General features: G+C 50.3%; 14 protein-coding genes across 14 annotated transcripts; 7 read left to right on the top strand and 7 right to left on the bottom strand.

Moving 5' to 3' along the window:
- Window positions 1-980: 980 nt before the first annotated feature.
- On the bottom strand, window positions 981-2,470 carry BCR37DRAFT_230392 (uncharacterized protein). Its single transcript, XM_040866498.1, has one exon. The coding sequence runs from the start codon at window positions 2,375-2,377 to the stop codon at window positions 1,211-1,213; it is 1,167 nt and encodes a 388-aa protein (XP_040721849.1). The 5' UTR covers window positions 2,378-2,470; the 3' UTR covers window positions 981-1,210.
- A 93-nt stretch (window positions 2,471-2,563) lies between these two features.
- BCR37DRAFT_395929 (uncharacterized protein) lies at window positions 2,564-2,992 on the bottom strand (the record flags this gene model as incomplete). Its single annotated transcript, XM_040871690.1, has 1 exon — window positions 2,564-2,992. One exon carries the CDS (start codon window positions 2,990-2,992, stop codon window positions 2,564-2,566), a length of 429 nt encoding a protein of 142 aa, XP_040721848.1.
- Window positions 2,993-4,229: 1,237 nt separating this feature from the next.
- On the top strand, window positions 4,230-5,894 carry BCR37DRAFT_395928 (ATP-NAD kinase-like domain-containing protein; the record flags this gene model as incomplete). Its single annotated transcript, XM_040871689.1, has 1 exon — window positions 4,230-5,894. One exon carries the CDS (start codon window positions 4,230-4,232, stop codon window positions 5,892-5,894), a length of 1,665 nt encoding a protein of 554 aa, XP_040721847.1.
- Window positions 5,895-7,360: 1,466 nt separating this feature from the next.
- BCR37DRAFT_395926 (Rho GTPase activation protein) lies at window positions 7,361-9,124 on the bottom strand (the record flags this gene model as incomplete). Its single annotated transcript, XM_040871688.1, has 2 exons — window positions 7,361-8,937; window positions 8,992-9,124. The coding sequence occupies 2 exons, from the start codon at window positions 9,122-9,124 to the stop codon at window positions 7,361-7,363; spliced, it is 1,710 nt and encodes a 569-aa protein (XP_040721846.1).
- Window positions 9,125-9,213: 89 nt separating this feature from the next.
- Window positions 9,214-9,808, top strand: BCR37DRAFT_230319 (uncharacterized protein). Its single transcript, XM_040866495.1, has one exon. The coding sequence runs from the start codon at window positions 9,303-9,305 to the stop codon at window positions 9,609-9,611; it is 309 nt and encodes a 102-aa protein (XP_040721845.1). The 5' UTR covers window positions 9,214-9,302; the 3' UTR covers window positions 9,612-9,808.
- BCR37DRAFT_390006 (exonuclease V a 5' deoxyribonuclease-domain-containing protein) lies at window positions 9,640-10,899 on the top strand (the record flags this gene model as incomplete). The annotated part of the gene is made up of 2 exons (XM_040870794.1): window positions 9,640-9,769; window positions 9,815-10,899. 2 exons carry the CDS (start codon window positions 9,640-9,642, stop codon window positions 10,897-10,899), a joined length of 1,215 nt encoding a protein of 404 aa, XP_040721844.1.
- BCR37DRAFT_384697 (transcriptional regulator PAI 2-type) lies at window positions 10,865-11,734 on the bottom strand. Its single transcript, XM_040870282.1, has one exon. The coding sequence runs from the start codon at window positions 11,652-11,654 to the stop codon at window positions 10,932-10,934; it is 723 nt and encodes a 240-aa protein (XP_040721843.1). The 5' UTR covers window positions 11,655-11,734; the 3' UTR covers window positions 10,865-10,931.
- Window positions 11,735-12,511: 777 nt separating this feature from the next.
- BCR37DRAFT_395923 (uncharacterized protein) lies at window positions 12,512-12,717 on the bottom strand (the record flags this gene model as incomplete). Its single annotated transcript, XM_040871687.1, has 2 exons — window positions 12,512-12,599; window positions 12,644-12,717. The coding sequence occupies 2 exons, from the start codon at window positions 12,715-12,717 to the stop codon at window positions 12,512-12,514; spliced, it is 162 nt and encodes a 53-aa protein (XP_040721842.1).
- A 751-nt stretch (window positions 12,718-13,468) lies between these two features.
- BCR37DRAFT_416045 (uncharacterized protein) lies at window positions 13,469-16,433 on the bottom strand (the record flags this gene model as incomplete). Its single annotated transcript, XM_040872288.1, has 1 exon — window positions 13,469-16,433. The coding sequence occupies exon 1, from the start codon at window positions 16,403-16,405 to the stop codon at window positions 13,469-13,471; it is 2,937 nt and encodes a 978-aa protein (XP_040721841.1). The 5' UTR covers window positions 16,406-16,433.
- Window positions 16,434-16,875: 442 nt separating this feature from the next.
- On the top strand, window positions 16,876-18,495 carry BCR37DRAFT_390003 (myo-inositol-1-phosphate synthase; the record flags this gene model as incomplete). Its single annotated transcript, XM_040870793.1, has 1 exon — window positions 16,876-18,495. The coding sequence occupies one exon, from the start codon at window positions 16,876-16,878 to the stop codon at window positions 18,493-18,495; it is 1,620 nt and encodes a 539-aa protein (XP_040721840.1).
- Window positions 18,496-19,166: 671 nt separating this feature from the next.
- BCR37DRAFT_352987 (HAD-like domain-containing protein) lies at window positions 19,167-20,312 on the top strand (the record flags this gene model as incomplete). Its single annotated transcript, XM_040868163.1, has 1 exon — window positions 19,167-20,312. The coding sequence occupies one exon, from the start codon at window positions 19,167-19,169 to the stop codon at window positions 20,310-20,312; it is 1,146 nt and encodes a 381-aa protein (XP_040721839.1).
- On the top strand, window positions 20,282-21,468 carry BCR37DRAFT_230227 (uncharacterized protein). Its single transcript, XM_040866494.1, has 3 exons — window positions 20,282-20,620; window positions 20,657-20,813; window positions 21,368-21,468. Exons 1-3 carry the CDS (start codon window positions 20,370-20,372, stop codon window positions 21,374-21,376), a joined length of 417 nt encoding a protein of 138 aa, XP_040721838.1. The 5' UTR covers window positions 20,282-20,369; the 3' UTR covers window positions 21,377-21,468.
- A 754-nt stretch (window positions 21,469-22,222) lies between these two features.
- On the top strand, window positions 22,223-22,920 carry BCR37DRAFT_416042 (uncharacterized protein). Its single transcript, XM_040872287.1, has 2 exons — window positions 22,223-22,315; window positions 22,358-22,920. The coding sequence occupies exon 2, from the start codon at window positions 22,372-22,374 to the stop codon at window positions 22,879-22,881; it is 510 nt and encodes a 169-aa protein (XP_040721837.1). The 5' UTR covers window positions 22,223-22,315; window positions 22,358-22,371; the 3' UTR covers window positions 22,882-22,920.
- A 1,726-nt stretch (window positions 22,921-24,646) lies between these two features.
- BCR37DRAFT_384674 (uncharacterized protein) lies at window positions 24,647-25,401 on the bottom strand (the record flags this gene model as incomplete). The annotated part of the gene is made up of 4 exons (XM_040870281.1): window positions 25,313-25,401; window positions 25,072-25,261; window positions 24,844-24,999; window positions 24,647-24,793 (listed from the first exon to the last, which is right to left on the bottom strand). The coding sequence occupies exons 1-4, from the start codon at window positions 25,318-25,320 to the stop codon at window positions 24,647-24,649; spliced, it is 501 nt and encodes a 166-aa protein (XP_040721836.1). The 5' UTR covers window positions 25,321-25,401.
- Between the last annotated feature and the right edge of the window lie 46 nt (window positions 25,402-25,447).

Raw genomic sequence — 25,447 nt, 5'->3', positions numbered from 1 at the left:
GTAACTTGATCATCTCACAAATCAGGCACTAATCACAGACTGAAGGTCAAATTTGCCAAGCAGAGGCTCCTTTGCGTTTGTCCATGGCACAGCATCTCCTCGACGTCTGTGATGAACTTCTTATCTGTGCAGACTTGAACGCGCTCATTTGCATCACCCGTGGACTTCTCAGGCCAGCCACGCAACACGCGCTTGCAGAAGCAGGCAGTACGTTCTCGAGCTCGCAATTGAATGCATTTGACTGACAATAGGCTTGACTGCTCCTGCGAAAGCAACACTCGACTCGCTGGCTCGCATCATTTGCAAGGATGGTAGCTACGCAACGTATCATCAGCGAATCGCCATGCATGGACACCATGTTGTTGTACCGTCTTTGGACATCTTTCTGGAAGAGTTGACTATGCTAGCGAGCGCCACACAGCCCAAATGTCAACCTGGCAATGCTCCCAAACGAGTATCCAGTATCGTCAAAGGCGGACCCCACGTCCTTGATCTCGATATGGCCAAATTCCGTAAGTCATCTCGCTTGCATTCGATGCTAACCAGAATTGTACAGTCCACACACATCTGTTGGCATATCAACGTATGCTCAATCGAGAAAATAGCTACGGCAGCTTGTTGGGCACTGGCGCTTACGTTTGTCATCTTTATATTCGACATCAAGATATGGATGGCCCGCAGGTTCCTGAGGTCGGTATGCTGGATGCACTCTCGGAGATGTTTGAGCGACAGCTTATGGTTCCTCTTTAATATTGCCAGGGATTCCGCTTCCCATACAGCGTTCATATGTCAATATGCCTTTGCACTGTTATATCTTGACAGTCGACTGAAGTCTGCGAAAGAATGAATACAAAAGCAGTTTTGAATTGCACATACCTCGGTCAGTATCTCAAAATCCTTCGAGGCGCAGCGAAGGTTTCAAGTTGCGCGCTACTTTATCTGCCTCGTCTGACAATGCGCCTAGCTCCATCACGTTGGAACTATGAACACACCTAGAAAATACTCAGTCTTGAAAGTACAGAGGATGAGAAGATTAGAACTATGCTAAGATTGAATTTCTTTTTTCTTTTTTCTTTTTTCTTCTGACTCAATCAAGTGAGAAAACAGTTCAAAGCACGGTGAACGCAAAGCAGAGAAATCAGTCTCGTCAGAAACAACGAGATTGGTAGAGATCCAAGCATGAATGCAAAATCAGCGTCACGAGGACTCGTCAATGCGCCTTAACCTTGTCCAGAGTCAGCAAGCAAGGTGCTTCAGTTTGTGCGTCGATCCAATGCGCCGTCCATGTTTCGACGGCTTTCGCTATTGGTGGTGTCCAATATTTCTCGTGAGGCTCGACTCCACGTTTGTCTTCAAGCGCAGGGCAGAACAGCCAATAAGCCTTTCCATCTAGAGAAAGCCGTTGCTTTTTCCCATCTGAGGAAAGCGCTTGAGTGAACTCAAAGAGTTTGTTACTCTGGGTTGCAAAAGGACAGGCACTGTCTGACTCAATGAAGTAGCACTTGTCCCAACGGTATTGCTGAATTGTGCCCCAGGCGTCTTGTAAAGCAGGCATTTCTGAATTGCTGCCGCGATGCCTTACCTTCAATGAGCAAATGTCCTTATTCGTAGTGTCTGCCTCTAGCCACTGAGCCCAGCAAGTGCCAAACTGAAGAACAGCGCTCTTTCCAAATGCTTCGAGCGGACATACAGCGTCAAGACCAGCTATCCAATAGCCAGACCACAAAGGAAGTGCGTTTTGTGGATTCAGACTTTTGTCATCTGTCTTGCGCGGACAAAACCAACCGTGACCACGCGTCGCTTCATGCCCGTCGGACACCTGGAAATACTTGTCCTTGATATCACCCTGACCTTGCATACATTCGGGTGTGCTTTTGATGAAGTAGCAATCGTCGTAGATTGGATCTTTTACCAGGCTGGACTCGCCAGGGAGTTCATATTGTGGTAAATTACCGGATTTCCGCCGACTCATCAACTTCAGAGGACAAGAACCATCAGTTGGAGGGGAATCTTTCAGCTCCAACCACCAAGCATCGCAGGCGTATTCGGGTTCGAGATTGGTTGCTAGATCCGGGACGAAGTCACACATATGCTTTGTACTGTCCCACCACGTTGCTGTCCACTCTGGAATCGCACGTGGTGGGTTGAGCGAGGGAGGATCTCCCTTGCGCGGACAGAACCACCCATATTCTTTCTTACGATCTGGGAACTTATCGCTCTTGATTTGAAAGAAGTCGTTGTTGGCATGAGGGCCATTAGGGCAACCATCCGTAACATCCACGAAATAGCAAAGACCATAGTCAGGTTTGATCAGGGCGTGACCTTCCGTACCAAGGGTCTGAATCAACGGATTATAATCGCCTTGTTGCAGACTCATAAGTTTGAAAGGACAAGAGCCATCAGAAGGTTTGGGATTCTTTGCCTCAAGCCAGAAGGCTGCACAAGTACCATATCGCGGTTGATTGCTGGGTCGTGAGATTTGGAGTAAATCACACTTGCCATGATCGCTGTCCTTGAAGAGTGCCGTGACATGTTGAAGGGCGTTGGGTGGATCCACACGGGATCAATTTGTTTTGATAGCGCGAGGACAAAAGTATCCGAAAGATGCAAGCTGTTCCTTGATCTTAATTGAAAAATAGTTGCCATCATGGTCGCTCTTGGGCCCGTGTGGGCACTTTTCATTGATGTTGACGAAGTAGCAATCAGCGTAATCGGTATGCTTGACAACAGTCTCTCCGACCACAGACCTGGGAAGGTATTCATTCTTGACACGACTTTTCAAGACAAATGGACATTCGTCAGAAGCAGTAGAGGGGTCTGTAGAGGGTTCTTCAGACTCTAGCCACCATGCTTGACAGGCGCCAGCAGTAGGCAAACCTGTGGCGACGCTCACTTTGGCGAAAAGGTCATAATTGAGCAGCAAAAGAAGAGTCCAAGATGGCAGAGTGATCGAGATGATGGCCATGGAGCCAAAGACTTGCAACACTGACATGCTGCAAGTTGTAGTGAGCGAACTGACGTGATACTGGGCGTAGGCACTGGCGGTGGGAGCAGAACGTGAATGGTGATCGAGAAGTGTTGAATAAGGCAAGCCGTCCCTTGTGACTAGCTCGTGGTTGACTAGCGCTGCAGGGTAAACTAGGTCGCAAAGCTCGCTTAACTGAGACACAGAGGCACTCCAATTGCAACTAGAGAAAGGGAGTTGAGAGGGACCTGCGATGTCTTATAGCCCAAAGCCCTTAGGGCCCTAGCCCTCTGGGTTGACTGATGTGTCAACACTCAACAAACAGCTCAAATGCGAAATCAGCTGAACACGAAGCAATTCATGGCGAGGATACGACATCGCACATCTGGTCTCCTGGAATATCGCTTAGGCCGATCCTGGGGTCTTGGCTCAATGAGGGAAATGTGATTCCGAAGGCTGAGGAGGCTCAAGGTGTCCGCGAATACTGCAGCGTCAATGCGAGGCCAGTACGCTACCGGTGCAACACTTCAGCGCCGTGGTACAGGAATCGCAAATGCAGGCGATCACCTCAATGCAGCTTCAAACTGGAATCATTCAAATGAGCTTTTGAGAACCCCTGACTATCGCCATGCAGGGAACTGGACAGGGTCATTGAATAGGAATCATGAACACAGCTGCAGCCTGCAAGCCAGCCGAAACAGGCTCTAGCCCGGAGGGGTATTGCCAAGGACTTTGAATAGCAGATTCCGTAAAGTATGCTCAAGCACTCCTGAAACAGCAGTGACAGTACATTGTCAATCAAGGTTGCCAGTGCTGTTGAGAATGTTTGTTCTAGCAATATCTGTAACAGTGGACAGTGCCATTCATACTGCTATAGCCGCAGGAGTGGAGACGTTGGGAGAGATGCTCCTGTTTAGCAAATCCGGGAGTGCATTGCGTGCGAATATCAAAGTAAACTGCATTGTATTGGCTAACGCTGTACAAGCCCTTGTCTTTGAGCTAGTACAGAACAGTGAGGCACATGTGTATTGTAGATTCGTAGACTGTATAGGTGAAGTTGAGCGCGTGATGTGACACTCGAGCCGCGAGCGCAAACCCTCAACAACGCGCTTACAAAGAATCGTTACAACAATCAGAGAAGCACCTTAGACATTTTTGCTTGGAGCCTAATCGCATGCAGCTTATTCATCATTAGTATCATCGCGGCTGTTGGATGGCGCAGAGCGTACTCGATGCCCAATGTTCTCGGGTGACCTTTCCAAATATGGCCAGTGACAGCGAAAGTGGCAGAGGGCGCTGCGATGAAACTCTGTCAGTCCCAGGCGGAACAGTGGAAGCGCCAACGAGTCCTATGCTGGCCGCGGCACAGATGGCGAGCTTGAATCTAGGCGACCCGGCTGACCTCAAGTCTCCGTGCTTCCTGCACAATCGATTCGCTTCCAGCATCAACCTCGCGAGGGTCATGGAAGAGATCCAAGCCGATCGCATCAGCCATCGCTCGCTCGTACAGACGGCAACTGGTGTGCGCGAGGTTGCCCGTCAGATATCCCGAACAACCATTCGCAAATCTGTGGATCGCATCATGATCCTGACCAAGGCGAGAGACAGCGAGTGTGTTTTATTGACACACGTCTTGGCCCGCTGGCTGCTTATGACACCACGATATGGCAAACCCCACGGTGTAACGGTCTTTGTGGATGGGCAGCTGGAGCATTCGAAACGATTTGACAGCAAGGGCTTGCTGGCCTCGCTTCCCTATGATGCAGAGGCCAACAATATGCTTCGATACTGGACGCCTGCACTATGCAAACTCGATCCAGAATTGTTCGATCTCGTCATCACTCTTGGGGGCGACGGTACAGTGCTCTACGCATCTTGGCTCTTCCAAGAGCGCGTCCCGCCCATTCTGTCTTTCGCTCTCGGTTCACTCGGCTTTCTTACGAATTTTGACTTTTCAGGCTTCAAGGCAGACCTCAATCGGATCTTGGACGACGGTATGCGTGTCAACTTGCGAATGCGCTTCACTTGTACAGTACACAAAAGACCACGACGCAGCAGAAATAGCAGCAATGCTCATTCCGTTACAGGCAGGATGAGTGCTGCTGATAGTCCAGTGTTGGATCAACTCAACGGGCATGAACCAGATCAGTCGTTTGAAGTGCTCAACGAACTTGTCGTGGATCGTGGAACGTCACCCTTCATATCCAACCTTGAATTGTGGGGTGATGGCCATCTATTGACTGTTGTGCAAGCGGATGGTTTGATCTTGTCTACACCAACAGGCTCGACGGCCTACTCACTTTCTGCTGGTGGCTCACTTGTGCATCCGGAAATCTCCGCTATGCTCTGCACGCCCGTTTGCCCACACACTTTGTCCTTCCGGCCCATCTTGTTGCCAGATACGATGCAAGTTCGCGTTGTCGTGCCACGCGCGAGTCGTGCACCGGCTTTTGTCAGCTTTGATGGTCGCTCCCGCGTTGCACTGCATGCAGGCGATGCCGTTTCCATTGTTGCTAGTTGCTACCCCGTTCCCACTGTGCTCAAAGCGGATGAAGGACCTCTTGAGTGGGTTGAGAGCGTTAGCCGGAATCTGCGCTGGAATGTACGTGAGAAGCAGAAACCATGGCGCAGGCGAAAGAAGAAGCAGGTGGATGGCGTGGACAGCGAACAGAGTTCTGCGTCTGTTGATATGGACGCTTGGGGCAATGGCAAGCCTACGTCGACAGCAAGCTTCACAACGACTGCCCTCGACGAGGATGTAGATGATCTTACGACGGAGGATGAGAGCGATGGGGAGTCTGATGACATCTCCTCGGATATCTCTGTGCCGCTCAATTTTGGTTCAACGGTGCCTGTCAGCTCTCGTCCACGTGGAGGTAGGCCAGCACGATCGCAGGCGCTCGAGGTCTGGGACATTGATGAAGAATAACGCAAAGCCGCGTCAAGACAGATCAATGGTCAAAGAATTATGTTGTATGAATGCTAATTATGCGTGAGGATGCATGAAGCGCCGTCAGGCGAATCAGAACAGAGCAATAGATGCCAAAAAGCAGAGAAGCGCTGCACTGATCGGGAGCCATGTATCAGAGCTCGACAGAGCTGATCCATGAGACTGCAATGCGGGTCCTGCAGCAGCAGGTGTTCGTGTCGCCACCCACAGCACAACTTGCGACGTCAATGTCCGTGGACCACTCGCCCCAGGCACAACGACCAGTACCGTGCTCGTCGTAGGCGAGGCGCGAACATTGGATGGTGAGCTCGAGAAGACTTGTAAGAGTGTCATGGCCTGTGTTGTCGACTCGCCTGCATCTAAAGTCACAGTCATCACATCTTCTGTGGACGATGTGACATCTGTCAAGAAGATGGTATCGAATGTCTCAGACGTGGTGCTGCCGCGGCTGCTGCTTGGAACTGGTGCTACTGTTGAAGCCGGTTGGGCAAATGCTGTCTGCTGCAGACTGCTTGGAGCATCTGAGCTCGTTATCAAGGGAACGGAAAGTGTCGATGGAAGACTTGTGCCTGACTCCGTCAGTCTGACAGAGCTCGAGTCTGTGGGGAGGATGCTGCTCGCGATAATTGCGCTTATGTACGCGCTCGTTCCAGTGTTGCTCAGGGCCACCGTCTGCTGTGTAGATGATGCCTGTGGACTCTGTGTCTGCGAAGAGATAGGTTGTGTCTGCGAAGAGATAGGTTGTGCAGTCGATGAGACGATGGCAGTGATGGTGCTTGGTAGACTGGTTGAGTTGATGGCGACTTGCTGTCGTCTACCTAGACGTGCTTGCCGTACTTGTCCCTCAAGCTTGTCAAAGACTTGCCTCTCCAGTCCATCTATACCAGACCCGCGACGAAGCTGTAGCGTGAGCAGTTGCGATGACGAGAGTCCTGCCATCGTACCAGCTGTGTGAGAAGCGCTGGTCGAAGCAGCTCGGCATGGATGTGCAGTAGGAGTGTCAGAACGATGCATTGAGTCCGGGTGCTGAGCATGATTGTCTAGGGCAAGCTAGAAGATGCCGATAGCAATAGTCTGGTAGATGGTTCACAGAGAGAGACTCTGGTCCCCTGGCCACGGTTTGAAGCATTGGGCGTGCGCACACTGAAACAACTTCCGATCATGTCCATTAGAGATGAAAGAGCTATAGAACGTATTGTATGAAGAAGAGACGGATAGAAGCGAGCGTGTCTGCGTCGAAGGTGTGAAGAAAGGGAGAAAAGATCTAGCAAGAACGCAGAGGGGGAAAACGAGGGAATAGAAAAGCGAGTGTGGTCGAGAAGGGGCAGCTCGGGGGCCTGTGCTGAATGGTAGGTGGTCTCTTGGATGCGTCTACTGTTGTGTGCATCTGCCAAGGGACTTGTGTCGTCTCTTTCAAAATGGTGTGTATGTCATGGTCTGCAAGGTCAGTCATCCAGGTCTCGCCGACCAGGAGCACTGCCAGTCTCACTGCTTGGACTCAGCATCTCGTCTTTACCCATGCGAGTACGACGCTTGAAGAAGTTGCTAAACTTGCCTGGGCTGCTCGAAGGCTTTGTACCAGCTGCGGCGCTATGGCTGCTGCTGGTCATCGGTGGTTCTGCACTCCGCTGTGAGGCACGCCCCACAGAGGTTGAGGTTGGCACTGCTTGGATCTCACTGGTGCTGCTCATAGCTGCCGGTATCGATGAAGACAGTTCACCGCTGCCGCCAGTCACAGACTCTGCAGAAATATCACTACGCAGCTTGCGACCACCAAGAATGCTGAACTCATTATCTCCACGAAGCGAAGATGTTTGACTGGATCGCCGCGAGCGTCTGCCTTCACCTGCGACTTGTGAAGGAGCAAGGACTGTATGACGGTTGGACTCATCGAGTAGTCGAAGACTTGTCCGTGATGATCCAGGACTGCTGCGATGCATTGCATTGGTAGGCACAGGTACAGGCACGGCTTGTGTTGCCGGCGATCCCTCGGGCATTTCAGGAATAGATGCTTGAACTGGAGCAGTTGCAGAACTACCTGCTGTCGGCATTGTGGATGAATTGTCATGTCTCAAGGATGGCAAGGATGCATGACGCGGCCCGTCTTGTGCGCGCTGCTGCTGACCTGGCGCTTGACGCTTCGTAGGCAACGTGTTTGATCTCGACACTGCGCCTGATGCGGGAGGCAGCGGAGAGCTGCTCTTCGCAAAGGAAGCTGGCAGGTTGGCCCCTCCCTGCGTTCCATCAGCTGACTTGGGACTGCGCAATGAAAAGCTACGTCTCGGCGTGTTGAGCGTCTTTCGGCGTAAAAGCCCGGCAGCGCGTTTGGGCGACCCAGCGACATCAGTACCTGTTGCTTGTTGCGCTGGTCCAGTAGGCGGACACATGTCTAGCAAAAAGTGCGCCTGATTATCAATCAGGAACACGAGAACCTTCTGCGACAAGTGATACTCTTGCGGAGCCATGTCATCACGCGGGTGGGACAGAACGCCAGGCTGGAAGATGGCGCTCAGATTTTCGCTCGTCATGCGATTCATCTCTGCTTTCGAGGCAAAGACTGCGAGTAGATCGAGAATGTAGAGGAGCAGTTGTCGATTGACGGGCGGTAGGGAAGAGACGAGTTCCTGCATTCTGGGGATGGCGCGCTCGAGTGGCCAGTCATTGCGAATGGGCTCGCGCACGGAATCATACCAATCGGTAGGAATGATTGGGTCTGGTAGATGATTCAGGTAGCGGCGCAGGACATTGGCAGCATCATGCACGGTATAGGTGTTCCACTCATGCTGCTTGCCATACTTTGGCGGCAGGTCAAAGACTTCCTGCAACTCCTTGATGCGCTTGGCACTGCCGCTAAGTCGAAAGATGCCCTCGACCTCGGTTGCATGCTCCTTTAGAAATAAGCCACACTTGGCGACGACGACAGGGATGTGGCCGTAGATGAAGGGCTGGCCTTGGTCATTATAGAGCGATATCGCGACATTTGCATACTGGATACTCTGATGCAGTGGGACGCCAAAGATGCCTAATTGTTAGCTTCAGGCGACAAAGACGCGCTTCGGCGCAGATAGGGACTGACCCTTGCTTGGCTGTTCTTCCTTCTTGGAAGGTTTGGATTTGAAGCGGGCCCACCACGAGCTTAGGCCTTCCTTTGCGTGTTCCTGTTGTGGTTGGTGCTGATGAGGCAAGTCGCGCGAAGCAGCAGTGGTCATCTAAGGGCTCACTGGCATGCGCAGGCGACAAGATCCCGATTGCAAAGCGAAAATGCCTATGCGCAGAGAGAAGAAGCGGGTGGCTGTCGGAAAGGACCTGAAACCGGGAAGGGCCTGAAATGCGAGTGAGAGAATAGAGAGCTAGAGGAGTGGTGATGCGCCGAGAGCGGGCCTGTGCATGCGCCGGAATCACAGGAGGACGGGCGCGCGAGGGGAGGCAGGAGGGAAGAGAGTAGGGAGGGTGTTCTTGCTGCTTGTTGTTGTCCTTTGCGAGGATTTCGGGCTCTGCGTCGAATTTGCACATCTGCACACAGACTCAACTTACTCAAGGCATCAGGGACAGGAAGTGTTGCTGGGGAAGAGACATCTGCTGGGATTCTGCTCATACTGCTCATACTGCTTTCATGACTTGCTCGAGGGCTTAAATCTATCTACAAAGGCATATGCCTGTTCTGCTCCCAGAATCACCTACAGAATACCGCTTTGACATAGACGATGATGAACTCCATGCACTTATGGACCTCCAGGAGCAGGGCCTTCTCCCTCCAGCCAAGGATGAGCTTGCAACAACCATCGAGTCATCTTTACTCACCGCCGATGACTTGCTCACCCACAATCAGGAGCAAGATAGCGCAGAGCAGATCGGTACGTGAGTACGCGTGACTCCCCAGCTGAGCTAATCTTGTCCAGACGCCAAGGTGACACGCCAAGAAGTCCTCGATATCGAGGAAATCCGCAAACAAGTCAATCTAGCCCCACTCGAGCGGTTCAGAGCCAAGTACAAGCATCTCTCAGTATCCGATCTCGTTGCTCCTGCCTGGTGCGAGCTTCAATTTCAATATGCACTTGAAAAGACGGGCAAAAAGCGAAGAACAGTGGCCATGAAGCAAGGGACTAAGATACACGCTGCATTGGAACTCGAAGTCCATCAGACCGTGCCATTTGAAGTGAGCAAAACCATCAAAGAGGAGAAGCTTGGGCTGCAGCTCCTCAAGCTATACACAGGCTTGCTCGAATTACAGCATGGCAATCTCACGCGCGAGCTCCATGTCTTTGGCACTATTGATGGCATCCACATCAAGGGCGTCATTGATGAGCTTGTTGCTGTCGAGAAAGCGCCTGTATCTCAAGAGCGGGCCATGATGGATAACTTCTTCGCCGGTAGTGCTAAAAGTCCGACCAAACAAATCATCCTGAGCGATGCCAAGACACGAGTCTCTACGCGACCTCCGTCTGAAAGTCAAGTGGGACAAGCCAAGCTACAACTCATGCTCTACCGTACTCTTCTCCGCGATATGGCAGACTTTGACTTTGCCGGACTGCTGAAGCGCGACAAACTAGATGGTACACAACTCTTCTCTGATGCTTTCCTTGCACAGTCGCTCGAGACGCTCATGCCATTCGAGCAAGACGCTGAATCCACCATCACGCAGCGTAATTCACTCAACGGATTTTGGCATTTATTGCGGCCTACACTTCAGAACATGAAGGATAGGATATCGAGCAATCTCGTCATCAACTACATTCATCAAAAGTCGAAGCAAGAGATTGCGCGCGTCTCCTTTGAAGTGGATGAAGCATGGCAAGCTGACCAGATGAAGCAGGTTCTGGGTTGGTGGCGAGGCCATCATGAACCGCGCGGTGTCGAAATAGAAGAAGCCTTCAAATGTCGTCTTTGCGATTTCGAGGAAGGCTGCAGCTGGAAGCTGGCCAAGATTGAAGAACATGTCCATCAAAGACGGCAGCAGCGTAACATTAAGGGTAACCTAGGTTGATGTATATACACGGCAGATATAGTAAGGTAATCTCAGCATCTTGTCGGGTCGTGTCTTCTTGTGCGTTCCGCCATATCTGACCCAACCTCCGTTTCCATACTTTCTAACCCATCGAGCAATCCAGCACGATCGCCAGGCTTGAGCTCTTGGCCCATCTTGTTCTTCCCCTCAATGCGTGTTATGGAAATCTCGACACCAACAATAGCCTTCTTCATGATGGCAGTGTACGGCGCCGGCGCATCCGACACTTGCCATGGCTGAGGCGCATCCCCTCCAGTATAGCCCATACTCTCCTCGCACAAGGACGACAGGTCATCAATCTGCTTATCGAGGAATACATCAGCCTCATCTGACTTGTCGCCGAAGACGCGCAACTTGCCATAAACCTGCACAGCGGCATAGTTCCATGTAGGTACCACTTTACCTGTCGTTGGTTTGGTCTCCTTGTAGAACTTTGGAGTGATGTAATGATGTGCAGGGACGGTAAACATGACGAGGGCCTCTTCCTTGAATTGGTTGGCTGCTTCAATGAGCGCTTTAGCTTGTGGGTTCGCACGAGCTAGATGACCGCGCAGACGACCAAAACCATTGGCATCTCCGCTGTCTACATCAAGTACCCACGGAATGTGCGAAGCTTGTAAAGTCGCAGCGAGCTCAGAGGGCTGATGAGTAATGAAGAGACCAAGCGGGTGCTGCTTGATGATGGCAAAAAGTTCTTTCAGCGAGCCTTCTGCATGTACTGCCCGAATATACATGCTAGATGATGCAGATTAGCTAAAGGCAGATCTATGTGGCGTATAGCCTGTGAAGCTATGAGGGCGATGTGAACGATACGGTTATCGATGCGTTGGACAACTTTCAGATGGCGACCGAGACTATTCTACCAGAAACTTGCAGAAAGTTTCGCGCTACAAGTGCTTAAGCTTCAAAGACAGTTGCGTACCTTGTGCACCATATACGACAGATAAAGGCCATTGCTAGCTGATGATGGTTGTTCTCGTGTTGATCTCTGCTCTGGAGCTATGCATGTACATTTGGTAGCTACCAATTTAAGGTTATGTGACATGCAGAGCACTGGTGACATTGAAAAATACGAAAGCCAATGGCGACTGTTACCCAATAGTCACTAGCCATAGCTTAAAAATGCAGACCTTCACCCCTGAAAGCAAATGGTCTTAGCAGACAGAAATGTCAAAACGGGATTTGTTGAACGACATTCGCCTTCTGCAGCATGTGGCAACCCGACTGGCAGGCAAAACAATTGCAGGCTTAATAATAAAATGGCTCAATCTTGAGCATCCAAGAGACCTGTAGGCCAGCGCATATACCATGTCGATTTGTATAATGTAACCAGCCTTGCGGCCGCTTTCGTGTAACAATGTCCTGGTTGCAGAAAGCCCCAAGGAGCAAATTGTAGGATGGGTCCGTTTTTATGCCTGAACACATTACAATTGTCAAAGCCATGAAATGATCAAGTTACCAGGGCACTAGCTCAACGACGAAATGAGTTTTCCAAGCAGTGACAGCAATCAAGGGAGATGGTAAAGAGCGGACGCACAGGAAGTAATGGAAGAAAGCTTATTTCATTTTGAGGATAGCTGTAAGCATCTGGTTACTCTTGGTCCTTCTCCTCCTGAGTCTCACCAGAGGACTTGCCTCCCTTCTTGCCAAGCTCGACGGGGTCTCCACCCTTGAACTCACTGTGCTGTTAGCTTACTGTTTCCTGCAGTGATGAGCAATGTACCCAGTGCCAACGCGCTTGTCGGGCTGACCATCCTTGCGAAGGCCGTCGTGTTCAGTGGGCTTGTAGTCAGACATGTTTGTAGTAGAAGTCTTTTTGTTGTTTTGAACTTGGAGAGATTCTGTCGAGTAAGAAGAGCTGGGAGTACTCTGTTCTTATAGACATTTCTTCAAGGTCAAGCGTTGCAGTGACATCACGATGTCGTCGTGCCTGTGATGTCGTCGTCGTGTCATATAGCAAGTATCCTGACACAATCGTGTTGTCATACCTAGATCGCGCGGGGTCAGACGTATGTTACGATGCGTGTCAAACACGACCAACCTCATGATCTGCTCAAGTACAGCATAAGAGACGCTCCGCATGGCTTGTATGATGCCCTATGATGCCCTAGACGGAGTAGACATCCAAGCAATACGATTGGTGGTCAAGTGTCATTGTGCTTGTAGCAGTGAGCTTGATGCTGTCAGCAAGCACAGCATTTAAACGCCCAGCATCGTGAAGCGGCTGCGACCCGTCACCTCGGCATGCAAGGCACGTCAGCAGTTATTGAATCTGGGGAAGCAGGCTCGTTGATGTCGTCGTCACTCGTCGGGTGGTGTTTCTCCATCTGGCATGAAGATCTAAGATGCAGCCGAGATCTCGCTCTGGAAAATGAAATTCGTACGTAAGCAATGACATGACAAGTACGGAAAGAAGACGACATCAAGACGTAAGAGGTCAGTGATATAGAATGCTCATGTCAGCAAAAACGCAACTGCCAATAACAATGCACTCTCAAAAAGCTAGCAACATAAGATGAAACGCTAGATGAGTCTAAGATGACACTCATCAAAGCTGCTCGACTTCCATGACGGAGTGTCCGCCATCCTGAATGACAATTTCACACCCAGACACATACACCAATCCATCTTGCCGCACAAACAACAAGGGTACTTTCTTGTAATGCAGCATTTCCTGTGCAGAGGGCATGGCCACTTCCAAGGCAACCAAACCAGAAGAGGTCCCCGACATTGTCTCATAACCGGACGTATCCTGCGTCATGCGCGTAATAGCCAATGGACCTACAGCACCCAACCAAATCTCCAAGGTAGGTAGATGACTGCCTTGCTGCAAGAAATGATTCACGAGCAACAATAACCGTCCATTGCTGAGAACGCTGGGTCGTGCTTCAAGGACGGGGAATGGTGTGATGGCTGTTTCGAGATGAATCTCTGAAGCTTGTTCCGGTTGTTGTGGCAAGAGTCCATTGATTGCGGCGAAATCAGGGTCCATATCCACTGGTTGCTCTGCATCCGGTAAGAGCTGTGCAGTCCCTGCTGTATCGGGTTGAAGGGTTGTTGTGACATCCACTTGTTCTGGTTGCATAGCAGGCTCTGACTCTGCCGCGGCGGCCTTGTCCTCAACCTTCTCTGCCTCCACTTCCTTTTCACCGCGACGACGACGTTTGGTTGGTTCAGCAATTTGTGCGACATCACGACGACCACGCTTCGGTCGTCCAGCCGCCAAACTCTTGATAGCTTCCCCATCGTCCTCCTTCCCTGCCTCCTGCAATAAGGCCTCATCATGCACTGTTTCCGATAAGACCGTTTCAACCGTTGGTTCCGGTACAGCATCGGCACCTACTTGATCCAAGCAATCCAAAAAACTAAACTCAAATTGCGTGACACCCACCACGAGCCAACAGAGTGGATCATCTGCTTTGGGAGTGCCATGTTCATCTAATGAGGCATGATCCCAGCATGTCGTTGGGTCTGCTTGATGACCATTCAGTTCCTTCATCATGCGTTGAGCGCGTGAGGCAGAAAGGTAGAGTTTTGTACCAAAACGTTGAGGTTGCGTTTGTGTGGTGGAGACGGGAGCGACGTTGGATTGATCCAAGATGGCTTGAGTCTCTGTATCGAGCAACGGCACATCCTTAGCTTGCGCTTCTGTTGTGTCCTTGGAGGGTTGATCGAATTGGTTGACAGAAGCAGGGAGCGTGTAATGCGGCAATAGCGAGGTATCTGCCTCCACAACAGCTTCATCTACCGTTGGATCAGCCACATAACGCGCACTATAGTCTTGCTCATCGAGTGATGGATCCAACACACTCCCGGCCTGTTGCGTACCTTCCTGTGCCTCATACGAGGATCCTTGCATCTCTGGTGACCAACGCTCAAAGATGAGTTTTTGCATTTGTGAGAGGTATCCCATATCTTGCTCTTCAATCAAGTTATTCTCAACACGCTTCACAATCAATGGTTCAGAAACAAAGCCCGTTTGGATATTGCTGAGGGAGACTTTTGCACCATAGGGAATCGGGATATTGCCCTGCGCATCCGGTTCACCGGGTGAGAACAAGTCAATGCGAAAGGGAGCCCAAGAATCAGCCTTGACAATCATACTGCCAAATTCCTCACCGAGATACTTGGTGCGTACGGTTTGTGAATTGATGCGATTGTACAGGGCAATGAGACCACCGTGTTTTAGAATCGGCACCTGCATGCGTGTTTTGGTGGTCTTTTTGGTGGCTTTACTGATGATGTAGACATCATCCGTATCGAAATCAGCAAACGGTACATGCGCTGGATGGACAGCACCTTTTGCAGCAATCTGTAGACGAAGGGAGAATTTCTTGGATTTCCCAACAGACCCGGCATTGATGTGGAGTTGCTTGAAGTAGATGTGTCCATTTGTATCGAGTTGAGCGGTTTGTAGGATACTCTGTGAGCCGATATCAGCATGCACCGACATGTGCGCTGTGGGTGTGTCTCCCAGCAACGGTGCGTAATTCCCAGAAATGGTACAATATGGGGGTGGTGTCAAGAAGCGCTTCTCATGACCATACGACTTTTGACCAATTTGCGCATACGTGCAACGCAGGGTCGTCAAGCGTGGTTCTCGAATAGGGTCAGGTGCACGCGCTCCGTATTGTTGATGCAGTAGGAGTGGTAGGTGTTGCGTGATGACTTGACGGATGCGAGTGAGGCGCGCTGTGGCATCTTGCCATTTTGGTGGGAAGCCTGGCCATTTGCGTTTACGATTGATGGGCGGTGCTGGGATGGTGGCGGCTTGCTGATGTTGCCTGTTGCGCGCGAGTTGTTGTTGGTGTTGCTGATGTTGATGGAGCTGTTGTTGCTGCTGCTGCTGGTAGAGTTGCTGCTGCTGTTGCTGCTGTAGCATGGGCAACTGCAAATTGAGGGGCAAGTCATTAGTTTGGAGTCCCTGTGCATTGGCATGGGCGATATGGGAGAGGCCATAATCGACAGTGTCTTGGGTGAATTCTTCATCATTGGCAACGCGCTCATGATGCTCCTCTGTGAATTGAGTATGCATGAGCTCTAGATATTCGCGCTCTCGATCTTGGAAGGAGCCGCCTTGGCCTGTGAGATCGAGCTCAATGGCGGATAAGAGGGACTGCATGCCATCTGCATTCTGGCCGGCGGCTGTTGTAGCTGTAGCAGTAGCTGTAGCAGATGCAGTGGATGCATTGACATCTTGCGCTTTGGCTAGGTTTGCGAGGGATGGCTGGAAATGTTGATGTTGTTGTTGCTGCTCGGCGGCCGTCTGCTGCTTCTTCTTCTTCTGCTGCTGCTTCTTGGGCTTCTTGGGGATAGCGAGGGAGGAGCGGGCGGGTGAAGTGGAAGCAGCTGGAGCACTAGCCGTGGTGGGTGCGTGGTCATGCTGGTGAGCGAGTCGCACCACGGCGGCATCGATGGGGTCCAGGTCTGCGGCTGTTTGCTGCTGCTGCTTCTGCTTCTGCTGGACATCCTGTTGCTGCGACATGTTCTCTCTGTCTGCTGCTCTTCACAACAAACACACAGACTACCTGCTGCTGCGTCTCACGTTCTTCTTGCTGCGAGTCGTGAGAGGGAAGGAAGGGAGGGAGGAAGAGTTCTGTAGGCTGAAGTTGGTGAGCAGCAGCAGTCATTGGTGTAGATGGGCCTGGTAGCAGTGGATTGTCAGCCTCATGCAGGTCTTCAGCGTCGTAGCAGTGTCTCCCATGCCAGCCCAGTAGTCTACTCTCTATAATATCATTCCTATTTATGACTGCTTCCCCTGTCCCCGGCAACTTCCCTCCCTCAGTCAAGTTCTTTCCTCAGCACACCACTTTCTCCCTTCACCACCCATACCTGACTATACCTCAGCAACCATATTCTCCACCCACCTCAACTCATCTCACCACCCCTTCAACTCAAAGCGCACAGGCTCATCAGCAGCAGATCCCATATACAGCCATTAACCAATCAAAAAAAATGTCTCCTCACGCAACCAACACCGATGCCGTCAATGGCGCATCCTCCTCTTCTGCTGCTCCTGCTCCTGCTGCCGCTGGACCCAAACTGACCGTCAAGTCAGACAAGTCGCGAGTGGACGGGCAGGGAAACATCCTCACAGACTACCTCTACGAAAACTCTGTTGTCAAGAAGCAAGCAGATGGATCCGTTGAAATCATCCCAACCCAGCACAAAGTCCAATTCAAGACCCAGACAAAAGTCCCAAAGACAGGTCTCATGATGGTCGGCTTGGGTGGTAACAACGGCAGTACCATGACCGCTGTTGTCCATGCAAACCGCCGCAAAGTCGAGTTCCAGACGCGTCGTGGCGCCTATCAGTCCAACTACTATGGATCTGTCACGCAAGCTGCAACCGTCAAGCTCGGTATCGATGAGCAAGGTGATGACTTTTACGTCCCCTTCAACCAAGTCCTGCCCATGGTCAACCCCAATGATCTCGTCATTGGCGGATGGGATATCTCCAACCTCAACCTCGCTGAAGCCATGCAGCGCGCTCAAGTGCTCGAGTATGACTTGCAACGTCAAGTCAGCAAGGAACTCGCCGCATACACACCTCTCCCCTCGGTCTACTACCCAGACTTCATTGCTGCCAACCAAGGTGAGCGTGCCAACAACGTCATTCCCGGTGATGACAAGTGGGCTCACGTCGAGCACCTGCGTAAAGACATGCGTGAATTCAAGGAGAAGCACGGTCTTGAGCAATTGATTGTCATGTGGACTGCCAATACCGAGCGTTACGCAGAAATCATCCCCGGTGTCAACGACACGGCAGACAACTTGCTCAAATCCATCAAGGCTTCGCATGCAGAGATTGCACCTTCTACCATCTTTGCTGTTGCTTGTATCTTGGATGGCACACCTTTCGTCAATGGATCTCCTCAAAACACCTTCGTGCCTGGTTGTCTTGAACTTGCCGAACGTCACAAGTCCTTTGTGGGTGGTGATGACTTCAAGTCTGGTCAAACAAAGCTCAAGTCTGTCCTTGCGCAGTTCCTGGTGGATGCCGGTATTCGTCCAGTGTCGATCGCTTCCTACAACCATTTGGGAAACAATGATGGCTTGAACTTGTCGGCACCTCAGCAATTCCGCTCAAAGGAGATCTCCAAGGCTTCTGTGGTGGATGATATCATTGCCTCCAACCAGCTCCTCTACAACGAGGAGAAGGGCAAGACGATTGATCACACCATTGTCATCAAGTACCTCAAAGCTGTTGGTGATACCAAGATTGCTATGGATTCGTATGAATCAGAGATTCTCATGGGTGGTCGCAACACCATCACCGTCAACACTGTCTGTGAAGATTCATTGCTCGCAACACCCCTCATCATTGACTTGGTGGTTGTGGCAGAACTCTTTTCGCGTGTGCAGTACAAGAGCGAAGGTGATGCAGAGTGGCAAAACTTCCATGCCATCTTGACAGTCTTGTCGTATTGGCTCAAAGCACCCCTTCACAAGCCAGAGCGTGAAGCCATCAATGGTCTCAACAAGCAACGACAGGCATTGGAGAACTTGATGCGTGCATTTATTGGATTACCACCAAACAATGAGATGCGTCTTGAGTCCATTGCTACCATCTAGTGTGTTGTCTTTTTTTGCGTATAGAGCTGAGGCTAGATGTAGTCTCTTGTAGGTGAACTAGTACCTCTTCTTTTACCTGTTCATCCCCCTTGCCTCCTGTCTGTTGAGATCAGCGGCCTCATTTCCGCGAAATTGGGTCACGGCCCGCTGTCAATGTGCAATGACACGACGACATGATCATGAGCGCAAATATGTTGAATGCAGCAGTGCTGCAGTAGCTGCATCAGACCACTCTCGCAGGACGCATGAGGATAGACCACGGGCGAGAAATCTTCCCCCTGACAGTCTGGCCTTCCTATCCGAGCTTGTAATCTCTTTTCCATACAAATAATCCCCCTATCTCCCACGTAGATGACGTCAAAATCTTCCAATTTTGTCCCACGCGAAAAAAAAGGGCTCAAGCGGGCGAGCACTGGGCAGGTCAAAGCATCAGCAAAAGATAAAGAGACGCCTGCTCCATCGACGCATCTACCCAACAGATGTCTGATAGTACAACTACAACCAAAGCCAACACTGCGCCTTCTCGCTACAGCGGTGTTCAATCTGCAACAGACAGACTTGCCGCCGCCTCACTCACCAACGACACGAACTCGGCAGCAGCAACGAGTGATGATGACAATGAAGAAGCGATCGGTGGTAGTATGATTTCACAACCACCCGTTCGTCCAACCATGCAACGTCGTCGCTCTTCGCGCAAGTCTATCTCTGCTGAAATCGAACATGCTAGGAAAGTCATTGATTTTGGTGGCGATGTGAGTGATGACGATGAAGGCGCTGCTGCAGAGAGTGATGAGGAAGATGACTCACCTGCTGTACCGTATGCGTTTGCGTTTGATATCGATGGTGTCTTGTTGCGCGGTGGTCATACCATCCCCCAAGCAAAAGAAGCAATGGCCATCTTGAATGGTAAGAATGAGCGACATCTCAAGATCCCTTACATCTTCATCACGAATGGTGGTGGTAAATTGGAAGATGCGCGATGTCGCGAACTCGCTGAAAAGCTGGACGTTGAAACCTCTGTTGCGCAATTCATCCAGTCGCATACACCCTTCCAGCAAATGACAACACTGTATGAGACTGTCTTGGTCGTTGGCGGTGAAGGCAATGCGTGTCGTGAGATTGCTGAATCGTACGGTTTCAAAAATGTCATTACACCAGGTGATATCATTGCCTGGGACCCTAGTATTGTTCCCTTTCGCACACTACGACAAGAAGAACTCGATCTCTGCAAACCCCGTGATTTCTCAAAAATCAAAATCGAAGCAATCTTCTTCTTTGCCGATTCACGAGATTGGGCGAGTGATGCACAAATCATTATTGATGTGCTCCTCTCAAAGGACGGATACTTGCATTCTCGCAACAAGGAAATGACACAAGCTTGTCCCATCTTCTTCAGTAACCCAGACATCACTTGGTCGACCGATCACTGCCTACCACGATTCGGTCTGGGTGCATTGCGTCTCAGTATCAGTGCACTCTGGGATGATGCAACAGACGGCAAAACGCCACTCAAGCTCGTTCAGCTCGGTAAACCCTACGGCGAGACGTATCGCTATGCAACACGTCTTCTTACCGAATGGCGTGCCTTGGAGCATGGTATTGAAGAACCACCGCGTCATATCTACATGGTGGGTGATAACCCAGAATCTGATATTCGTGGCGCCAATATGGCAGGTTGGGAATCCTTGCTCGTGCTGACGGGTGTTTACAAGGAGGAACAAGGACCACCCAAGTATAAGCCAACGACCATCCAAAAGGACGTGCTTGAGGCTGTCAAGTGGGCCATTGAGCGCGAAGAGAAGATTGGTGGATTCTAAAGCAACGATTTGTTCAACTCCCTATATAGATTATTCTTTCACTTCAACACACTCATTATGCGTCTGTCTGAGCCAGATTGTCGCAAACGCTGGCCATCCACCAATAGACAATTGGCTTGTCGTGTTCAATGTTTGGTAGCAGTACTTTACAGAATTTTTGGCAGCATGCATATCGCTCATTTTGTGAAGCACATACTTTGCTGGCGGCGACGATGGGTGTCAAATGGTTGTTGCAGGCCGTGTAGCAATGCTGAACATCATTACTGCTTGCTCGGGATAGTTTGTTGCATTCACCAACACAGCAGACTGTAAGGCATCTGGTTGATTTGACTTGTTGACTGCAGGATCCAGCACATCCTTCGAAGAATGCGAGTCCCACAGCGCTCATGTCGCTGGCTTGTGCGTTGGCTGTTGCTTCGTTTGTTTGGCAGAGAACCAGTAAGATCATCCAAGGCCGACCTTTCATCCTGGCTGTTGCTTCGTTTGTTTGGCAGAGAACCAGTAAGATCATCCAAGGCCGACCTTTCATCCTGGCTCTCGCAGATGATCCCAAATTTGTCCCTTCGTAACAAGATCACCGGCTAGGAGCTACTTAGCAGCTAGGAATGCGACAGGTACTTAGAGAGAGACTGACGTGTCAGATCGTACTCTCGAGTGCTACTAGGCTCGCGACTCCATGGATGGGGTCTGAAGGCCAAGGCCTAGGCCTTGACGGCTCATTGCGTAGCCATTGTCAGTTACCCCTGAAGTCTAGACCTAGAGCTTTGGTTTGGCATCACACTTCTGCAACTGCTTCAAGTACTTGCACTCGCGAAGGATATGCAACATCGCCTGTTTGATATTTTGCGACAGGAGGTTAATTCCGTTGACTCAGCTCACGACTCGATTCGATAGATACTGAAGTTCGAGTCAGTATGCTTCTTCTTTTGATGTCCATCACTGATTGCAAGGAAATAATAGCTGCAGCAGACGGATAATGTTGCATACACGTCTCAAGATCTGCAGCGGCAGCTGAAATCGGAAAGGCACTGTATTTCGCAAGCTTACAAGTCTAGACTCTGTAGCTGGAGACGGAGTCTGGAATTGAACATGAAGACTGCAATGTCACTGCATACGATGATACGAGCACGCATGCAAATATTGTATCCGAGGTAGCATCCGTGCACATGTAACTTGATCAGCTGCGCAGTCCGAGGGCCGGCAGTAGCAAGACTCATGAGCCCACTCACAATCTGTGCTGGGATTTGAATGTTATCCTCGCGAATCGCAGTGAGGAAGGTCAACCATTGCCAAGCGTTCCAAAGGCCCAGGCAAAACCAGAAGATCGAGCTCCAGCAATACAATCACTTGATGCCCACGTTGCAGATGCATATGCCGGGATATCACAGTCGCAAGCTAGTAGCTGCCACGTGTGCTCACTGCGTAGGCACAGCCACATTGACAAACAGGCTTAAGGCGGTCGATTGGTCGCAAAAGGGATGCCGACAAGCTTAAGGGGTACAATTTTCGAGGCCATCAATGGCACGCGCGATGACTATCTTCGCGTAGCGTTCTGGCTTGACCATAGAAGTGCACAGTGTTCAATCGAAGCAGATCTCTAAGAGCCATTGCTTGAGACTATCTGGAGGGTTGGTAACAAAGCATTCCTTAGAGTTCACCTGCTGGCATTGCAGCTGCAGGCAAAAATCTTTTCGGAATGGGTCGGCCCGGATAAGTTGATAAGGTCTGGGGCGATCTCGTATCATCCCGCTCATTTGTTACCTAACCCCTGAGGCCCTAGATGCACCAATGCGGTAGCAGCGCCATTGCGTGCACATTCAGTCTCGCGATTGCGTGATCAGCCCCTGAATTCCCATGATTTTCTTCTATAAAATGATTCAGAATTCCCACTTAGCGTACCCTCTTAAGCTCATCTTGACCTCCAGTCATTCAAGCAGCAGTGGTCCATTCGTATCTCCAAGCGTCGCATCCTTGCAATCGTGCAACTACGAGAACGTTCACTTGCAAGCAACCCTACTACCATCTCTTGGCTAACCTCCCTACAGTCACCGTGTTCATCATGATCCCCAAGATGTTTAAACTGCGTCCAATCAGCACTATGGTGGCAACTGCTCAGCTCTTCAATTTGCTTTTACAGTCTGTCTTTTTGGCTGGCCTCTTCTACAATCATGGCATTCTGTCTGTTTCGGCAAAGGACTGCAAGGCATTTTGGCTCACTCTCAAAGATACAACCAACGGATATGACTACAAGGACACCCATTGCCAGTATGTGCTCAAGTCAGGAAAAGGAGTCAATGTTCCGCAAACCATTCACAATGTTGACGAGGGAATCTGCTTTTATGTTCCTGAAGACGAAAATTGTCCCCACGGAGGAGAACATGGCGAAGAAAACTGGTTCAGAGAGCATCGTCCAAATAATGGCCAAGGAAGTTTCGGAATTTTTTGCTCACCTCGAAACCTCCTCGATCAACCTGAAAAACTCCCTACGAATCTAGACAAAGACATTTCTGTTTATTGGCAACTTACCGGCGATCGCTTTTGTCCTGCTCGAATTTTCTCTCATAAATAGAAGTATTCTACTTCCTCATAGATTAAAGTAGACCGTCCCTCTGCTTTTCTATATACTTTCAAACATCCGGTCCTGCTGTTTACTGATCTCTGCTGGTAGTAGGCACGCCCAATCGCAGTCACGGACCAGATCATGAGATATATGACAAGCACAACACTTAGGCTTATGAGCCCATCAAGCAAGAAGATGAAGATTCTCACAATGGAGACTGAGAGCTGTCAATGTCAAGAGAGGAAATGCATCCACACCGACTTTTTCAAATTACATTGATTTCCTGCCTGAGTTATATTTCGGGGTCTCGCAACCCTCGATAAACGACCGCAGCCTACAGATCAAACGATGTCTGGGCCCAATTGGCGTTCAAACTATCGACAGGCTCCTGAACATTCAAAATGAAATGGTTAATACTGATCGACTTCATGTGCAAACTACATTTGCGGCTGCAGGACTGTGCTCTACCGACCCCCTTCAAAGTTCTTTCTGGCTTATCTGTTCGTCGATTATTACTACTCTTATAGCATATTAGGCCCAAGACCACTAAGCTCATCGACTCATCACATTGGACGCTAGCCCGGACTTAATAATCCATAGATCAGCTGCAAACAACCTCCTTAAGATGACTTTTGTAGTTTGGCAAGGATGTTACTTGAAGCGAAATGTGGACATGGTATAAGATTGGCTACTCGGTTATGTTCATAGCAGTCAGGCATAGCCCGAGTAGAGGCAAGCAATGAAATATGTTCAGTAACTTCTGTTGCTACAGTTTCGAACATGTGCACGTGAGGTTATACATGTTTCGTGCTGTGGTAACTGTAATGACTGGGCTCGAAGGGGACTGACGGAGATAAGTTGGAAGCTGTGACGTCAGCGCAAGGTACGAGGCAGAGCTGGTCGAGTTGACTTCGGAGATACTGGACAACAAGACCGTTAGGTAGTAGCAATTCTACCTGTGTACGAAGTTGGTGAATGAAGAACAAGGCAGCAAAAGGCTATCCTTTTATCTTCATCAGACTAGAGCTAGAAGCAAGAAAGACAAGAGGTAGAACCCATGAAACAGTAAGACAAGAAACAGGTCCAAAACACCAGAGACTGTGGGAGACGTCTAGCCAGACGCGCCAAGAGACAAAGAGATGTCTCAGATTGGTCAGGCGAGAATAAGAGACTTGAGCCAGAAGAAAGAGCAAGTAACTTGTTGAAGATGCTGAACGAGGTATTCCATGAGCTAGATGACGAGGTCTGGATCGGTCTCTGCTTGTGCACAGAAGAAGAGCCGCTAGATGTGGCCAGGGGTTTCAGTTGGAGACACCTGAGACCAAGAATAGGAATTGCCTCATTCGGTTCATGACAGTATAAAATTTTAACCATGTGGGCGAGCGAAGAATGCATAACCTTTCTATGTTTGCTTCGTGACTGCAGACCATCAGGACATCCATTTCATCATGATATTCAACCCATATGCATTGCAATAAGTTGTGAAGGCAGGGTCTTGATGATAGCATATTTGACTATAGCTAGCCCTACGGAAAATTTGGACCGGCAGATTACCGGCGGAAATTACCAGATGAATACCGGCGGAATACCGGCGGAAAATCCCTAACTTCGCAGGCGCAGTAATACCAGCAGACTACCGGCAGACTACCGGCGGAAATAAGCACGCCTTTACCAGAGCCAACCGGAGGATTACCAGAGGATACCACCTGCCAACGGGGAGCTCAATAGATGCTGTAGCGACAGTAGGTGTAGCAACTAGACCATCTACGACACACTACAGACGTGCTGCCGCTTTCTTGGCCTTCTTGGCAGACTTGTGCGCCGTTTTTGCTTGTGATGCTGCAGTCTTGGCCTTGGTCATAATAGCGCTGCCTTGCTCAGCGTCCTGTGCTCTGCGTGATAGCTTTGATGTTCTTCCAGACTAGAAATGCATCGTTAGTATGTCATGGTAGGAATGGCAGAAGTGTATACCTTGCGAGACGAGGAGGTGGATCGATCTTTGCTTGACTTCTGGCCACTGGTCAGTCTTATAACATCAAAGATGGGACGGACTTGCCTTGGAAACATGCGCAATCTTGTTTGCTTGACGCTACATCTTGTTAGCCAATGTTTCCTCCGCATAATTGGCTCACATTGTGCTGAGACGAAGTTAGCTGCAACTGAATATGTTAGTGAGGCACATCAGGCAGAAGGAGGAACCCACAACTCTCGATGCAGCCTAGTCAATACTATTGTCTTCAGAGAAGATGGAAGCGGGTGTCTCGCAGCGGGTATTCTCGTTATCGACGCGAGCAGATGACACTCCATGGGCAACGTCGTGCTCGTGGCTGTTATCGTCGTCTTGGGAAGAAGCAGCAGTAGTAGTCTCTCTGTAGACTTTCGCTTTGCGCTTCTGTGGGCGCGTCAGTCAAGAGCTTGCAAGGTACAAAGACACTCTCACCGCTTCATTCACCACCTTCGCGTGGTGCTGGTAGATGGTCAAGGCAATCCAACGTCCATGAGCTCGTCCCAGCACAGGGAAAGCCTTTTCCAACTTGTGAATGACCGTCTGGAGCTTCCCAACGTTGCGGTGACG

This window comes from Protomyces lactucae-debilis (assembly GCF_002105105.1).
Source record: "Protomyces lactucae-debilis strain 12-1054 chromosome Unknown BCR37scaffold_33, whole genome shotgun sequence".
In the NCBI taxonomy this organism is placed as follows: domain Eukaryota; kingdom Fungi; phylum Ascomycota; class Taphrinomycetes; order Taphrinales; family Protomycetaceae; genus Protomyces; species Protomyces lactucae-debilis.
This window is presented reverse-complemented; position numbering and strand designations above follow the sequence as displayed.

Coding starts and splice junctions, on each gene's coding strand:
- BCR37DRAFT_230392 (XM_040866498.1), bottom strand. CDS start 2,377: ATGAGTCTGCAACAAGGCGATTATAATCCGTTGATTCAGACCCTTGGT.
- BCR37DRAFT_384697 (XM_040870282.1), bottom strand. CDS start 11,654: ATGTATATTCGGGCAGTACATGCAGAAGGCTCGCTGAAAGAACTTTTT.
- BCR37DRAFT_230319 (XM_040866495.1), top strand. CDS start 9,303: ATGCGCCGGAATCACAGGAGGACGGGCGCGCGAGGGGAGGCAGGAGGG.
- BCR37DRAFT_416042 (XM_040872287.1), top strand. CDS start 22,372: ATGATCCCCAAGATGTTTAAACTGCGTCCAATCAGCACTATGGTGGCA.
- BCR37DRAFT_230227 (XM_040866494.1), top strand. CDS start 20,370: ATGCGTCTGTCTGAGCCAGATTGTCGCAAACGCTGGCCATCCACCAAT. Junction 20,621..20,656: donor ATTCACCAACACAGCAGACT/GTAAGGCATCTG, acceptor TGTTGACTGCAG/GATCCAGCACATCCTTCGAA.